The sequence below is a fragment of the Triturus cristatus genome, chromosome 2_1 (genome assembly GCF_964204655.1).
Source record: "Triturus cristatus chromosome 2_1, aTriCri1.1, whole genome shotgun sequence".
Classification (NCBI taxonomy): Eukaryota; Metazoa; Chordata; class Amphibia; order Caudata; family Salamandridae; genus Triturus; species Triturus cristatus.
The window spans coordinates 227,253,796-227,270,394 of record NC_140581.1 but is presented as its reverse complement, the minus strand read 5'-3'; the positions used below and the strand labels follow the sequence as shown (position 1 = coordinate 227,270,394).

General features: G+C 44.2%; 1 protein-coding gene across 22 annotated transcripts in view; it reads right to left on the bottom strand.

The window, feature by feature from the left end:
* The window catches only part of NEDD4L (NEDD4 like E3 ubiquitin protein ligase), a 1,669,848-nt gene that overhangs the window by 962,499 nt on the left and 690,750 nt on the right, over window positions 1-16,599 (bottom strand). For 11 of the 22 annotated variants that reach the window (XM_085630299.1, XM_085630340.1, XM_085630265.1 and 8 more), the window contains exon 5: window positions 14,875-14,928. In XM_085630299.1, the coding sequence (XP_085486425.1) occupies window positions 14,875-14,928 (54 nt within the window). Of the gene's footprint in view, window positions 1-11,543; window positions 13,162-14,874; window positions 14,929-16,599 lie in introns of those variants that run through there. The other 11 variants (XM_085630207.1, XM_085630223.1, XM_085630226.1 and 8 more) reach the window with 1 other exon arrangement.

The window sequence follows — 16,599 nt, the reverse complement described above, 5'->3', positions numbered from 1 at the left end:
ATCCTTAAGTAGGGCAGGGCATGTAAGGCTTTTAAAAATGATGCATGGGTCTGTAAACAAGGACTAATAAAACTGAAAATGCACCACGTAGCGGGACTGCGGCATTTTAAATACTACAGTAGCACCAAGGTTAGAGGACGTCTAAGCCACTGAACATGCACTGCCTGCAAGATGGACCTCGTTCGAACCGAAACACTGACCCTTGACTGCACACTGCTCAGTCACTCCAGAACGAGACTTGAATGCTGGTGCTTAAGAAACAAGAGCCGTTTAAATATTTTACTGTACCGGTAGTTCCTACCAAGGAATGGAGTGCTGTGTACAAGATTGTTGTGTGTGCTGTATGCCAGAGCCTTGATTGTTCAAGCAAAAACCAAAACATTGCACGTGCAAAAGAAGAAAAGTTAGCGGTGATTGCCAGAGCGGCTTACTTTACTGCTGGCAATCACCACGCGTTTCTAACGGAAAGGGATGCAAGGAAGCCGGCATTCTATTTAAAGTGTACTTCTGCCGATTTTGTGTCTCGGGGATGTTGCCACGAAAAATATATTTACCCATATAAATAGAAGAAACACCACTAGAGTAAGGCTCAATAAGATACCTACCTCAGAGGATCTTGCGCACAATTCAACTGGTTCACCAGTTCACACCAAGATACCACGGAGGAGGGGTCAGTAAGGCAACCCCCCCCCCCCCCCCAGCCCCTCGACGAAGCGACTACCGAATGACGACACAGAATAGTCCATTAAGTCCTGTAGCTCCCTGAAGGCGAAATGGATGTAGCCTTAACAGGCTCCGCCAAGTGTTTAGAGGCAGGTCACCACCAACTTTTAGGGCATGTCTTTCCATAGCTTAAGCAGGGCAACTCTGCATGCTGAAGAGGCCCCAACACCCAACGTTTGTTTTGAGTGCCTTGAACGTGTAAATAGACTACTAACAAGAGAGCAGGGGTTAGGTAGGTGGGTGGGTGGGTGTGTTTGCGTGTTGCGCCAAATTTCACACGAAATTAAATTTGATAGTTGTTAAGTATTTAAGACATAAGCCAGTCATCTAAAAACTTTTGTTAAACAGTCAATTATTGAACCAAGAGATCTACTCCAAAAAGATTGCACAAATATTGGTTAAGAAAACACCTTACTATGCGGAGAAAATAATGACAAAAAATAAAATTTGTCCCCACTGGTTTCCGGAAGTGATGGAACAATTTCAACCAAATTTTACATTAGAATATTTTTCACAAAGGTGCTTTTCGGGTAAAGGTTACAATTAGTTTAATACGTTTTTAAAAGTTGAACAATGGCGTCCCCAAACTGTGCTTTAAATGGGCAGGTAGTGTCCGGTACGGAGTATCTGCACCAGGTACTCTGAGTAGCAGGTACGTGCGCCTCTAGATTTCCGTATAAAGTACTGTGCCCAAATACATACAGTGTGGATAACACATACAAGATGCATGCATGCGTGGACAACACATACAGGATTTATGCATACCGGGCCTGGTGTTCGACTGTTCATTTTGTTGGAAGTGGAATTTTCTCAATGTGACATTAACCTGCAGCTTCTTTGGCCACTGCTCAAGTTTGGCTTTCTTAATTAACACTGATTTGACAATGCCAGAATAGCATTTTGAGTTTTACAAACTTTTGGCACATTTTAATAATTTGCTCTGAAATAGCGAACAAACAGAATATTACAGCATGTGAGAAAGCGCTGAAATAAATGGTTGGGTGTGATAAAAGCATAAGAGTGTGGTTGCATTTTCGGATACTTAGTGCAACAGAGTTTAAGTTTTAGATGGTTTGCACTGCGCCCCTAGAAACTCATCTGGGGCAATTCGATGCATCAATATTAAGTCCAGGGGTGTTCAATGACAATTTACGCCCACAGCTGGCTTTGAACTTCGCTTTTCCACATATGCTGATGACAAGCAAACAGATTATCAATATCGACCTATCTGCACCATCAGCAGAAGCAATTATTAATTAATTAGCAGTTAATGACCCAATGCTCCAGTACTCCTTGTAACTTAATGGCAATAAATGACATCGAGTTCCACATCTCCAGGGACTAGACCTGCTGGAACATAGATTTTTCTCCAGGAACGCTGCTGGCAACGTCCCACAGTCCAGCCCTGCAATGCGTCAAACGTTTTGAATAGTGATCCTTTTCGCATCAACCTGGAGCACAAGGGCTTCTTACTTCAAGTTGCTCACTCCGTGGCACATCCTACTCTTTAACCCAAAACCAGAACAAAGTTGAGGTTCGAACTAAGGTTTTGTCCAAGCTCAACCTATTGTAGGGGTCTATGTCACACCCTTCCTGGCGTCCTTAAATGGTCTCCAATGGCTGCAGAATGCAGTACCAACATTGCTTACTAAAAGCAACGACAGACAGCATATTTCTCCAGTATTAACCCAGTTCCAGCTGTGGGCAACAGGTCCACCAGTCCATCAAATTCAAAGCCTTAGGTGTTGTGTGCAAAACACAGGATCAGTCGAGGATTGTTGTGATCTAGGTTTCACAATTGCATATGTAGAGGAAAACTGTACTCAGCCTACCCTGCAGAGCAAAAGGATCACACATTGGGGAAAACATGTTCTCTCTGAGCTGATGAAGAATGAATGTGTAGGCCTTGCCGAGCAAAAAAAACAGGAAAGTGTTGACAACTTGGCTAATCCCTCATTAAAAAATTATGCAACGTGAATTTCAGTAATCATTAGTCGCTAGAAGCCTCTGCATATGCGGCAAGTTTCGAAATAACATTAATAATAAATCCTTGGTCAATAGCAACCCGCAGAGGGATAAAAACTACCCTCCTTCAGATGGCCTTTGGGTCCACTGCAGACTACTAACCTTTTGAAAGTAGCCCTCCACTCCACAAATAAGCACCACCAACCCACAAAGTGTGGTCAGATGGCTAAGCCTGACCAGTACAAACCGGGAATATGTAAGGGCAAGAGCAAACATTTCTCTATTTATTCTGAACTTAATACGGACAAAACAAACAACGTCTTTTCAGGTAAATGTGCCATCTGACTTCCTGCCCATCCGTGGCGTGCTAGTTCGGACTCTCTGAACTGGCTCAAGCGTTAGGAAGCACCTGAAATTCAGCATCAGGAGTGTAACCTGTAAATAAATAGAAGGAGATTACCTCACCTCAAACTCTTGTGCCAACCAAAATTGCATAATATACGAGTTGGCCTGTAAAGGAATATTTTCGAATGCTGGATTTTACAACACCAAGGTCTAGAATTTCAGAGCTGCTATTATAAAATCTGAAACTGGAAATAAATTACATAGTTTCACAACAGTACTAAAAGGTAAACATATTTTAGTTGTGCCTGAAAACGACAAACTCAGGAATAGGTAGTCAACAGGAAGTTCACAACTATTGCCGAATTTAGCTAACTGGCAACTAACGCATTTATCTGAATTTAGAAAAATCTGGTTCCAAATATGTGACTATCATTTTCAATCGACATGATCACCACTGTGAAAAACGGTGACACCTTGAGCAATGCTGAATGGAGTGTTGAATGAGTAGAGAGAAATGGAAAAACTAGAAACGAGGAAGCTGAAATTACAAGTGTAGGGGGGAGTTGGGGCTCAGGGAAGCAAAGTCCAAGGAAGGCAACGAATAGATGTGGAGGGGCTGACAAGGATTGACAGGAACCTACACCTTGGAAAGCAAAAGTAAGCACAAGCGTGCATCACGAAGTAGAGTCGGCTGCTGCAACAGCAGCAGTACAGGCCGACCAGTATAAAACACCAGTAAAGGGGTAGAATGAAGTCTTAGGGCAAGACTGTCAGATTACCGCAAGATTAAGACACAATGTGGAAACAACCACAATCCCAGCAAAGGATAGACAAGAATATCTTTTAAGATTTCTGCAAGACAAAACATGTTGCCGTTTGGATGCTCCTGGGCGCTATAGGACAAATTAATTGCAGTTTTGTGAAGAGAAAGGGACAGATTCTAATCGAAAAAGTGGATACATATGCACGTTTTTCAATAACACCTTAGGGATCTGCAACCATCCTCTTAACCCCTTCGCCGCGGCAGGAATTCTGTCGCGGCGCTGGGGGGGGGGGGGGGTTTGGGGGCAGCGCGGTGGCGCTGTGCTCGTGACGGAACCGCTCCGTCACGAGCCACGGTTGAGCTGTGCTCATGACGGAGTGGTTCCGTCACGACTCCGCCCACTGCGCTAATTGCCCGCACAGGCGGGGAATTAGCGCCGCGTGGGCGGAGCGGCCGCCAACGGCCGTAGCATGACGGAACCACTCCGTCATGAGCACAGCGCAACCGTGGCTCATGACGGAGTGGTTCCGTCATGAGCAGGGAAGGGGTTAAACAGTCGTGGGTGGATGACAATCAGAGGTTTATGGCTGGTGTATAGTGTGGAGTCAGTTTCTGCAGGTATTCTGGGCCTCTGCTCCAATATATTCTGTGGATTAATATGAACAACTACTTTAGTATAAATAAACATGTACTTGATCAAATTAATAAAGAGATAACGTTCTCTGACTAACTGATTGGCTAGGTAACTCCCTACAATTGAAGACAGAACTGAGTTTATGGACTAGTGCAGAGGAGCATATTAAAAGTAGAGCCCCAAACAGATGAAATTATTTGCTTTTTTTTTTTTAATGTATTATATTTCCCCCTCTTAACATGCCAGAAAAAAAGTATTTATTTGCTAAGTATTGCTTTGTGGGTGATACAAACCAGACTGGCAGTGAATCTTCTGGCAACCGGTAACCAATGTAAGCCCTCAAGGCAGCAGAGATGTCTGCTAGTGGCTTTACATGTCGGAGTAGTCTGGCAGCAGCGTTCTGATTTTTTTGTAGCCTTTTCATAGTTGATAGAGAAGATCTGTGGTATAGGCCATTAGCATAATTATGTTGAAATGGTACAATAGACATTGTGCATTGGAGACTGTGTGGACATCATAGGAGGGGGGAGATGAGTAAAATTGATTTCATAGTAATAAAGCTTGATCTTGCTACTTTATCCACTTCGATATTCATTGATATCTTGGAGTTCATGGTAATTATGAGGTTTCTTACCTCCTAGGATATTTTAAGTGGTGGTCCCAGATAGTCAGGCGAGGAGTAGGTCATAATTTTTACAATCGCCAGAGGCAAGTGTTTCAGTTTTGGACACATTTCAATTTGAGATGGCTCCATGTCATCAACTGATCCAAGGATTGGAGGCAACTAAAGATTTTGGAGTTTCTAATGTCTTTGGGGCTTTCCAGTTTAAGAAGTATTTGCAAGTCATCTGAGTAGTTATAGCAGTTAAGCTGAAAATCATTGATCAGTGCCCCTAATGACTTCATGTAGATGTTGAAAAGCATGTATGAGATGATAGAACCTTGCTTTTATGATGTGGAGTTTGGATGAGAAAAGAGAAGTATGGTTGACAATTGTCCTATTTTGTAGGTAAGATGAGATCCAATTGAGAGCGGTACCCTCTATGCTAACTTCGTGGAGTCTTTTGAAACATGTAAACAAAAGCAGGGTGGTATTTCTACAACTCAAAGCATTTTAACAAAAGTGTATTTTGGAAATAAAAATGGAAAGTGGTGAACAATGAGCAGAATCTCTAAAGATGCAGAAGCATATAGCAGTACGAGGTGATAAGCAAAGAACAAAGCCTAGACGACAGCTACAAAGACCAACTAAAGCAAACCAAAGTCTTCACACCAATATACATCTACACAGAAGCTTAATGGTCCCTTGTGAGCAAGAGGAAATGGAAGGTATACTGGCACGGTTTAGAAACAGAAATGTAGACCAAGCTTCTGAGAGTGTGTCAATTAAAGGAGCTTGAGATCAACTACGGAGTGGGCAGGACTGGAAGACATGTATGATGCTTAAGCTGTGCTACCACAAGCCTCAATGTCAGATGTTTCCAAAATAGGAGAGATAGTAGGCATTCTTCAAGTACCCATGTTTTGCCAAGAGCAAGGGTGGTCAGCTTAACTGTGGCATAAGTGATAGTGAGGCAGAAATCACCGATATATTTGAGCTAGTAGGTACACAATTTAATGGCATTTCTGACACCATATGCGGACTATTGTCAGGAGTCTAGATCTTCAAGTTGAACGCTCTCTACTGAGGCATGAACTGACGTGGGAGCTTTAAAGTTCATTAGCTCGGCCTTCCACACTTATGAGGTCAGTTAATTGATTACCATTAAAATAGGCAATAGTGACATCTGCTATATGCAGCACTCAGAAATGGTGATAGTGTGCTGTACAAAAAGGAATTATCATCTGCAGACAATGAGAAATTTTAGCCACGGGGTGAAGTTCTGCAGCAAATTAGGATTACATATAAAATGCTTCATTTGGCATATTGGTTAATTGAGCTTTGTCCCTTGATTCCAAATACTACCAAAACACATGCGAGTCTAGCGGTAGAGAGAAAGGGGACAGTAAAAGATCTATTCTTGCTTACATCCCTGTAACAGTAACCAAGGTCCATTTCTTTAAGCATGTTTGAGTTGGTTGGTATCCATATTCATTTATTTAGTTTCAAACAGGTATATGTTTAGGAGTGGGGCTCTCTGACTGACCATGTGGGGTTTTCTAAACATTTTAGTTGGGAAAATAAAGAATTGGTTTTCCAGTGTGTTACGCATGAGGCAATATATTTTTTTGGGGTTCTTATTAAAAAAAAACACTCCATACTACCTTAAACAGCCTAAAATCACTGTGGCTGCAGTAGGGAGATTATAAATTCGAGCAGACACCGATGGCCGTTCAAAACTTTTACGAGAATGCCTTGGTATGGTGTTGTTAGACCACCAAGAGGGAAGAGTTAATGATGCAAGTGAGTGGACTGCAACTGGCCGGCTGGGTATGAGGAACGGCTGAATAAAGAGTCTCTGAAACTGGAGAAAGTATACCTCATGGAACGTTGGGGACCATTTTTGTAGGGCCATGCGACAGCAAAAAAGAAGATTACAAAGACGGGTAGTAATGAGCATGATAAATAATCTAAAATGTACAAGAGTTGGATTCAAAGACTGCCTCCCAATAGCTAACCTGTGAGAGTGGAGTGGCAAAGGCTGAAGTATGAGTCAACACTAATGTGTCCCAACAAAGGGGTGAATGTCTTTGCAAGAGAATGTCGGCCGCTATGACCCCCCCTGCTAGTAATCATCTGCGGTGTAACAGCTTGAGTCTAAACCTCTGAGCTGCTAACCATGTGTGGGTTAACTCAACTACATGCGCTTGAATACTACCTTTAACAGGTAGGCACCGATATAGGATGCCTGCCACTAGTAAGGAAGAAGTCCCTATACAGATCAGCGGAGTTCGTGTGTGTTACACTAAGTGTGTCACTGCAAGAGGGTGTTTGGGAGGGTCTGAAGAGGGTATGGATTACTTCACATATCTTAGGAGGGTAAGTGTGTGTCTGTAACTGTATCCCTGCATGTCAGAGGGCATTACTGCCAGTGAAGATACACAAACCGCCATACTGGCTGCCCCCAACGCGGTGATAATTTCTTGTGTAGAAATAGAAATGTAACCTTAGAACTTAAAGAATCTTAGTGATTACTCCTTTCAGGCATGACAACTCTCTCTGAATAAACCACCTCCGCACACAGTCCAAAGGACCCCACTGCCCGCGCTTGGCATTCCGCTGCCCGGAAGAGACCGAAAACTGGAGCTCCCACGGCAGCAGTGTGAACATGCGAAGGAGTAGGTGCACGGATGCCGTACGTATAACACCCCAGCGAACTCCTAGGTATGTGGAAGGAGAGGAGCCTAGGAGAAGCGCTGCCTTTTATAGCCGCTTTAATGGCACTGCAAGATTTACCAAAGGAATGTGTTCATAGCTTCCATAACGAAACTGGGAATTAAAACACAAGGAAGGCTGATTGGTTAATCAACGTTATTGTTGCCAGTAAGTACAAACTGGAATTGGCAATTTTAAAACACTATACGGAACTTGAACTAAATATGTCACAAAACACGGATTGGCCAGGCCCATTTTCTGTAACCGTGCCTATGCACTCGCACAGCTCGGATCACCAGTGATCATATGTGGACAATGCTTCATCAGGCAGGACGTCGTAAATGACACACATACGAGAAATGATTGTCTAATTAAAACTTGTTGCTATATGCGGGGTTCCATACTGCGCATTTGCTCCCAGAAGCCGATAGTAAAGGTGCAATGGTAGTCAATGTACCGACCTCGGAAAAATAGAAGGCTGAGTTGGCATAACCAGGACTCGTGACCTGCAGGTCACAGCAGATGTCCGCATACATCGAGCTGGTGCGTGTTTGAAGACTTGCGTATTGATTTCCACCTGAGTTGCATGAATTTGTTTTTTAATGTAGCGAGTAATATGCAGATAACTTCAAAGGGGCTTCAAGTGAACTTAGTTTAAGTGAAAAATGTGAGGCGCCAAACGTGTGAATTGGAAGTCTGTTGAAGTCAGAGCACAGGGACTTCATACAAGAGTCTGGAGCCACTTAAACAGGTGGCAAGTTCGGCCCTTAGGTAGGTAGGTAGGTACAGCAACAGGTCAGGCCTATCAGGTCTCCATCCTCCCTTTACCTGTCCCTATCTCCTCGCTTCCACTCCAGATCACACACCAACATGTTATTACATTATTCCTTTTGAGCATTCCAGTCACCAGTTCAGAAGAAAGGGAAAGGGGGCACAGAGGATAGTAGAGCCTTCCACATTACTGGAAACATTCACACATTCTCCTCCAAGCTGCAAACATAACCTTAAATTTGTATTGGTACGTTCACCCGCAGGTATCTTGGTGGTGAATAACAGATGTTTATTGTTGCCCAACTCAATGGTATTCATTTTATCAACCTCAGATGGATGAAAGGCTGAGTGGACCCGCCTTGATTTGAACCTGTGACCATGAGGACATTAGTGCACTGGGCCACCAGACTCGGATACTGCCTTCTCAGGATGATGAGGATTTCCTATGAACATTTTAACCAGTTTTATTTTTCTTTATTTCACAGTAAATGGTTTACTTTGATTGATGTCAAATTGCTATTTAGTTTTTCAAAAACGGTGCAGTGATCTTTTACATGATGTGTGGGGCAATACTTTAACTGAAGCTACCCACCCTTGCTCGCATCTGTGTTTTTCTCGTCATCTCTCATTGTTTTTGTCCTCCATTATGGCCTTCTTATTATAACAGCAAGCCTCTAGCCACCCACCTGCACAGGTGGCTTCCTCAGACACCTTTGTGTTCACTTTGCCTTCAGCAAGAGAAGCTCAACAGCTTTCCTTAGTGACAGAATCACATGCCAGAAAACAGAAGAAAGACTACACTGCTGAAACCAAAGAAAGGCTCTGTTCTTGGCTGGTGCAGAAAAGGGATTCCACACACTGTCTGTGTTCCAGTGCTAATTATAGCATTATTATTTTGTTTTCCTGAACTTCAAGTGTGCCCCAGTCGCGGGCCCCTTGCTCACTTTGCAATTGGATTCAAGCTAGCCTGGCTGATGAGGGGTGTTACCCCGAAACTGGTCCCAGATGCTTGTTTCCGGTCCAGGAAAGACCTGGCTTGGCAGTTCAGGCTGGACTGTTCCCATGAGAAAGAGGGTCAAGGCTGATTTGCATATTGCTGGGTCTGAACTGGGGTGGTGAAGTAAGCTAAGGAAAGATAATGGATTCAACTTACATCTGTGACTGGGGGTGAGTGTATAAAAAGTTTCTGTGCTCCATCCATCATCTCCTTGCGTTTGCTAAAGTTTATGATAGCAAATCAAATCTGAGCATGGTCACGAGACTAAAATGAGATTACGCTTGTTGCCACCTCAACAATCCTAACGCATCCACTAAGTTGGATGTGGGTTATTTTACAACCACAGCAGCTCCCCCACTACATCCTCCTCCCTACTTTGGTGGTGTTCTTTCATTGGCTGAAAGGTATAAGGAAATATATGTTTCAATAAAAGTTGAAAACACCATTGCTCTTCATACTAAACAGGTTTACATAACAGATCAAATGGGTATTGAATAGGGGTTCTCGATATACAGCTCTCCCAATAAGATGCCATACTAGTGAAAACAGACAGAAAAAGTGAACTGTATAATGTTCTATAATATTCTTTCATAACTGTGACCACAGGAAGATGTTGCCAAAGCTTAGGCCTCTCATTTAGATTTCTAGGCGGTGGAAATAGGGTGATCAACAATCGTAGTACTAATCATTCGCATCCTTGAGTATTTGGTATATAACGCATTTTGAAACAAAAGGCAAAGAAAAAATGGATCAACGACATTGACGGCTGAAGTGGCGGCTACAACACGCGATTACACAATGTGCAAAACTTCCATAAGGAGCTCTTCCATAAAGAGAAGCTCTTGGAAATGCATGACCATAATGAACTAACACTATACACATTGAAACAAAGTGAGCGTTTTATTTAGTTAGCAGCAATACCCCCATTGTGCAGTGCCAAATCACACCCAAACTAAAGAAGGTTTTAGAGGTGTTGCAGCAATTGTTAACTGTCTCTGACTGTACACATTGGGAAATACCTTCTGCGTTTACTCTGCTGCTTGCGGCCCTTGGTTTGTAACCACTCGCTTTAAGGCTTGCATGAAAATCTCATGAATGCGGAACAAATCTATTTCTTCAAAGACACTGCATACGCAACAAAAAAACAAAGAATGCCTACGTTATAGTATTTCACACCAAGCTATTGAAACGGCGCAGTCATCAGGCGGCCCCGTTGTACTTCACAGCTGCTTGGCTGCTCTACATTTCACTGAGAAAGAGCAAGGGAACACACACCAGCAATAAAAAGCAAATCTGCTCCAGTCTGTCTGTTGTCACAGCTGGCGACAGTGTGTCTATTATTCTATATTCAGCAGCATCAAGTTTAGAAACTCAAGTGAGCTGGATTATATTGCACCACTATGCAAATCATGTAATTGCAATTCCCTACTAACGTTTGCCCACACTCCCTCAGCAGAGCACTTCCATGCTATGGCAGGCATGGTTTTCATCACTGTGATCCGCAGTACAGCTTCCCAGGGTCAGAAAAGCAAGAACAATGGTGGACACAAACGCTTTAGATAGCAGAAAACTGTACATCATAGAAAGCGTCAGCATCTACAATTTTTCAGAACGACAAATAGTTATGAACTATAAATGGTGGTTGGAACAAAAGGAACTGTGCTAAAATTATAAAAAATAACCTGATGAGCCTCAAACCTAATATCAACAGGTTGCGATGCGCAAATTTCTCAAGCCATTGCAATGTGCAAAGACTTGAGTAATTATAGCAACTTCTTTAAGAAAGGGAAATTACATAAAACCTAGAGGAACATGTATAAGATAACACATTATTCCACAACTGTATCTTACTAAGCACTTAATTATGGCAACATTTATTGAGGCCTTCTACGTAGAGGAATACCTTCTGGTGATGTTGTGCCACCAACAAGACAAATAAAACAAACGAATGACATTTCAAACATCCACGAAACTTTAAAAAAATCAAAGACCTCTAGCTTCATGAAAATATGCTCTTCCAAGGACTTACCATGGGGCTGCTGGCATGGGAACTGGGTCTGTTTGGAGCATCCTGCCCCGAACAATTATTTTGGTCATCACTGCTATGGGTTACAAGGATCCTAAAATGAGGTTGCCCTGTGTTCTGCTCTTGTTGGATTTTAAAAGTGCAACCTTGTCCTTGAGATGCCCTTTGTGCAGAGTTGCTCCGAAACATTTCAACATGGTCTCTCTTGACTCGGCGAGGATCTGCTCTTACTCCTTTCTCTGGTGGGCTAATGCGTTCAATTTGTGGTTGGACTGGATAGGAGGTACTCCTTTCCAAACGTATGCGAGGATATCGAACCAGCCGGTCCCCCTTTGTGCCAGTAACGCCAAAGTTTGAGTCGCTCCCTGGATTGGAAGTGCCTATCTGGGACTGCTGCAACTGGAACACAAAGCACCGTTTCCCAGGATTTCCTGTTGAGTCCGGTAGGTGTTGCAAAGACCAACGCCTGGGTTCTGTAGGAGTATCTTCAGTGTCATCATTGCTAGGGGGCAGCAGTCGGACATGACGGATATCAGTATATTGAGGATGCTGCTGAGCATTCCCATCAGCTCTATTCAAACCTGGTGAAGCACCATTCGTCTGCTCCCCCTCAGTAACAGGCTCATTTTGCCCATTAACGGGAGGTCCACCAAACATTCTATGGTGGCACGAGCCCGCCCCATTCACCGGCCGCCCTGGACTGCCATATACTGTGGGTGGAGAACTGTCAGGCGTATCATGGAGACTGCTTGTTGAGGAACAGTTACTCCTGGCAGAGGACGTCAAGTGTTCCCTAAAGTTCGAGAACTCGTACGGCAGGCCCTCCTCTGGAGACTCTGGGGGCCCACACTCATCGGCGTAGCCGTTGGCCGCCTTCCGCTGCAGAGAGATCTGCATGGAGGAGCTCCTGGTTGGACGCAGGTCAATGCTGTTGAGCAGCTGGGGGATAAACATGGACGTGCTCCTTTTCAAAGAGCCCTCTTCTTGCAGACCCCCGTAGTCCGTCCCGTGCCGGGAGAAGGGGTGAGGGCCGTTCCTCCTCGGTAGCGTGTGGAATGCCATGAAGAAGTCGTCGTCCCGCTCCCCGTCTAGGATGTCCGACTCCGGGTCTGTGTTGCTCCGACCAGAGCCAAAGTGAAACCGCAGCCGGTGGGCCATGATCTACCGGAGGCGAAGAGACGGAAAAGTAAAGCAGCAGCAAGCCGGGCCCTGCCAGAAGCTAAAAATCAAAGAAAGGCAAATAAAGTCCAAGAAAAGGCGTTCCATCTGCCAAGCGGTTAGCGGCGCGGCGGCGGCAGCGACAGATAGCAGAAATAGCCCAAGTGACAAGCGGCATTCCGGGCATGATTGGGTAAGAGCTCTCGGTGCCCCGACACACGGGGGGCAGGGGCTAGGGTGGCCGCGGGCACGTGACCCGGTCCCCCCTCTCTCTCTTTCCCTGGCGCTCAGCACCTTCCCAGCTGCTCCGTTTCCATCAGAGAGCGGCAGCGGGCCCGGCGGGAGAGCGCTCTCCCGCAGCTGACTGAGGCCGCGCACACACTCGGCGCGGCTGCAAGTCCCTCCCGCCCGTCCGCCCGTCCCGCGCTCCCAGGGCGCCCCCCTGCCCCTGCCACCGGAGTCCAAAACACCAGCCCCACCGAGGCCGGCTCCCATGCCAAACACCTGTCACGCCGCCGCGCAACTGCTGCTGAGCGAAAACACCAACAACCGCCCCTTCTCACTTTTTATGGGGCCGGAGCCTCGGCTTTCCCAGAGGCCCCCAAGAAGAACTTCATGGTTACGGGCTGGCTTCTCCGTTGACGTCACCGGAAAAATAAACATGTGGAGACTGGCCTCCTATTTGAATCATGAAAACTGCACAACATAAAGAGAAAGAGGAAATGGAAAGAAAATGTAAAAAACATAGTTTAAAGCACTGGTGCTTGCTTAATCCTACTCTGGAATAGTCTATCATTTATGCCTAACAGCTAATGATGATAAAGTGCAAAACAATTAGTACTGTACACAAATTGTACATCCATCAAGGTTAACAAAATGGAGCTGTGTCGTATTTTGCTGTTTATACAGACTTCTGAACGTGCTATGGAATAAAAACAAAAAATACATTTAGGTTGCTGGTCCCGCTACATCATACATAATCCGTTAGAGAGATAGTGGAACGAAAAGATACACGTTTTCTTAAAATCAATTGTGAAATGCCTCCGTTAAACCCTACGCCATGGTGTTGAAAGCAGGGATACAGCCGCCTGAATAAAGGTTTACAGTGGGTACATACATGGTGGGAAAAGAGGCGGTGTTATGGGATGCTGCAGAGGGAATGAGAGAGCTGTAGAGATTGCCACGCAGCGCAGTACATCTGAGCACTTTCAGAAATGAGGTGAAACCAGCCCACGATTGAAGATACAGTAGCGGTTGACTGCCTTTTCCCCCTACTAGGAGCAGTCCTTAATTTCCTGGTGCCTTCTGTGGCAAGCAATGGACAAATCAATAAAAGAAAGGCAGCATGTTGTCCTCGGTGGAGTGTTTGACATGTTTACTTAGCCATCTGGTAACTTTATCGTTTCTCTGCATTAAGCTGCTTACAGTACAATAAAAGCTGGTATTGTATGGCTTGCTTTACGAACAAAACACTCAATAGAGGGAGAATACCTCAAGGTTAAGAAAGATGAGCTGATCGCTTATTCACAAGTAAAGTGATAGGCGTAGCGCTAATAGAAAAGGGGCCGCCGGCAGTAGGATATACAGGTCTTCATCCGCTTAGGCCCGTCTAGACAGAAGAGTTTAACATCTGTGCACTGAAAGAGACTGGAGTTGAAGTTCTGGAAACCATTTTATGACCTCTATAACGCCTATGTGAACTGCTAGACACTGAGTACAACAAATTATCGACACCAGTAAAATGCAAAAATCAAAAACAAGCAAGAAAACAGGCCACCAATGGGCAGAGCCCATTGTCAATGAGCCTCAACCAGCGAATAGCTGCACTTCAAGCGGTTTATCAGAGCTGAAATACTATAGCAACGTGGTTAAAATGCAGGCCCAGAAAACCCAAACATAGGACAATCCTTGGAATTAATCTGGTTAGGAAAAGACTGAACAAGCATGGCGAGAGCTTTGCTCAACCAAGTGGCAGACAGAAAAGGATATATAAAACAAAGGGGTGCTTTCCTGCTGATACTACCACAAACACACACTGATGCAAAGCAGAAAAGCGATAAACCACAGCTCTGATAAAACTGGTTAAAACTTTTGACAGAAGGCACTGAGAAACTCGGAATACAATTACGCGAGAATACGATTTTGCTTGAAGTGCTGTAACGTGCTGTTCACTCACCAGTCTATTCTCATCAAAAACTTCGAACAGCAATCTGTGGTTAGTGGGATTAACCTGCAAGAAACATAAAAAAATATAACTGTTACTATAAGCAATTGAATGCAATTATGATAACCAAATCGTATACCACAGCATCTCAAGGAATAGTAATGAATAGCACTCGTTAAAACGCATGCGTTTTAATGCATGCGATTACAACGCAAGTCGTTACAACAATGTGTTGTTACATCACATGCTATTACATCGCAAGTCGTTACAACAACTTGCAGTAGGGGGGGGGGGGGCGCTGGAGTTTGGAATAGTACAATTTACTATTCCAACTCCAGTGTGCAACAGAAGGGAAGGTGTTGGATTGAAAATCCAACACCTTCTGCCCCCTACAGCAAGTCATTACAACGACTTGCGTTGTAATGGCATGCGATGTAACAACATGTTGTTGGAACAACCTGCGCTGTAATGGCATGCGTTGTAAACTATGTTTAGCATAGTAATTGCTAATCGAAGTGAAATATTTTAAGCCCATATAAGGCTTCATATTGTGCAGTTGCTTCCGTTGAGTTTTAGTGGTTTGTGTGCTTTTAGCTTGTGATAAGTTCTGTCTGTTCAACAAGTTGAGCATAGGGATGGATGGAATTTCACAAAGAGACCCTTAGAGCTGGTGATCCTAAACACTTGATTGTCAGTCAGAAAACATCCCTGATCTAGACCAAGTCATTTTAGGGAGCTGAACTCTAATCATTGCACACATCTCAAAGAGATCACTCTCTATACATTTTATCATGCATTATTGTAAAGTGATGCCAGTCCCACCTCCATCCGGGATCCTCCTCATCTTATTTTCCACCCAAAACTACTATCAAGATAATAAAGGTGATGCATTCATTTGTACATACCTCCCTAGGCATACAGTAAGCGGAAAAGGAAAAAAAGTGGAAAAACAACATTCTGACCGAAACCTGTGTCTAGCAGTTGAATGGAATTCGACACTGCTTCACCCTACACAGCACAGTATCTTTCTATGGGCATCACCATCAACTCAATCTAGAAGTTCTTCTGCATCCACTTTAGATCATGTGCCTCACTACAGTGTCACGCCTGATAGAAACCACCCCAGACCTTGTCAAACATAGGCATGCGATCATTTAACTTGTATATTATTTGCTCATACTTCGCTAATTAGTACATTTCAGATAGCCAGATCTCAACGGTGGGGATGTGTGTTGATCTCCACTGACAAAGAACGCCTAACTTTGCTACAGTCATGGCCATGGCAAACCATCCACCTCAGTGGTTTTTAAACTGTGGTCCGAGGACCCCGAGGGTCCACAAAGCCTATTCAGTGGGTCTGCAACTGCTCTACAAAATTAATTATTATTACATTACATTTACTTTTCCTGCATCCTATCTTGCAGTTAGCTCTTTACAACAGCTGCAGAATAGTTTCTGGGTTCCAAGTCATCAAAGTTGCAAAGCAGCAGCATAGTAGTTGGGTAGAGTTCTGTTGTGCCTATATAAAAGTTGACCAAAGTCCCCTTGGACAACTACTCACCTCCATACTAAACCACCTCGTGGCTTACAGCAAAATGTTAGTGCAATCGAGGCTCAAGTTCATTGGCATGCTTCACTTGGGCGAGGGCTTGAATGCACTCAGGTTCTGGGATATGATACTCCGACTATAGCTCTAAAATGTTTAATGCTTTGCCCAATAAAATAATCCCCCTGTCT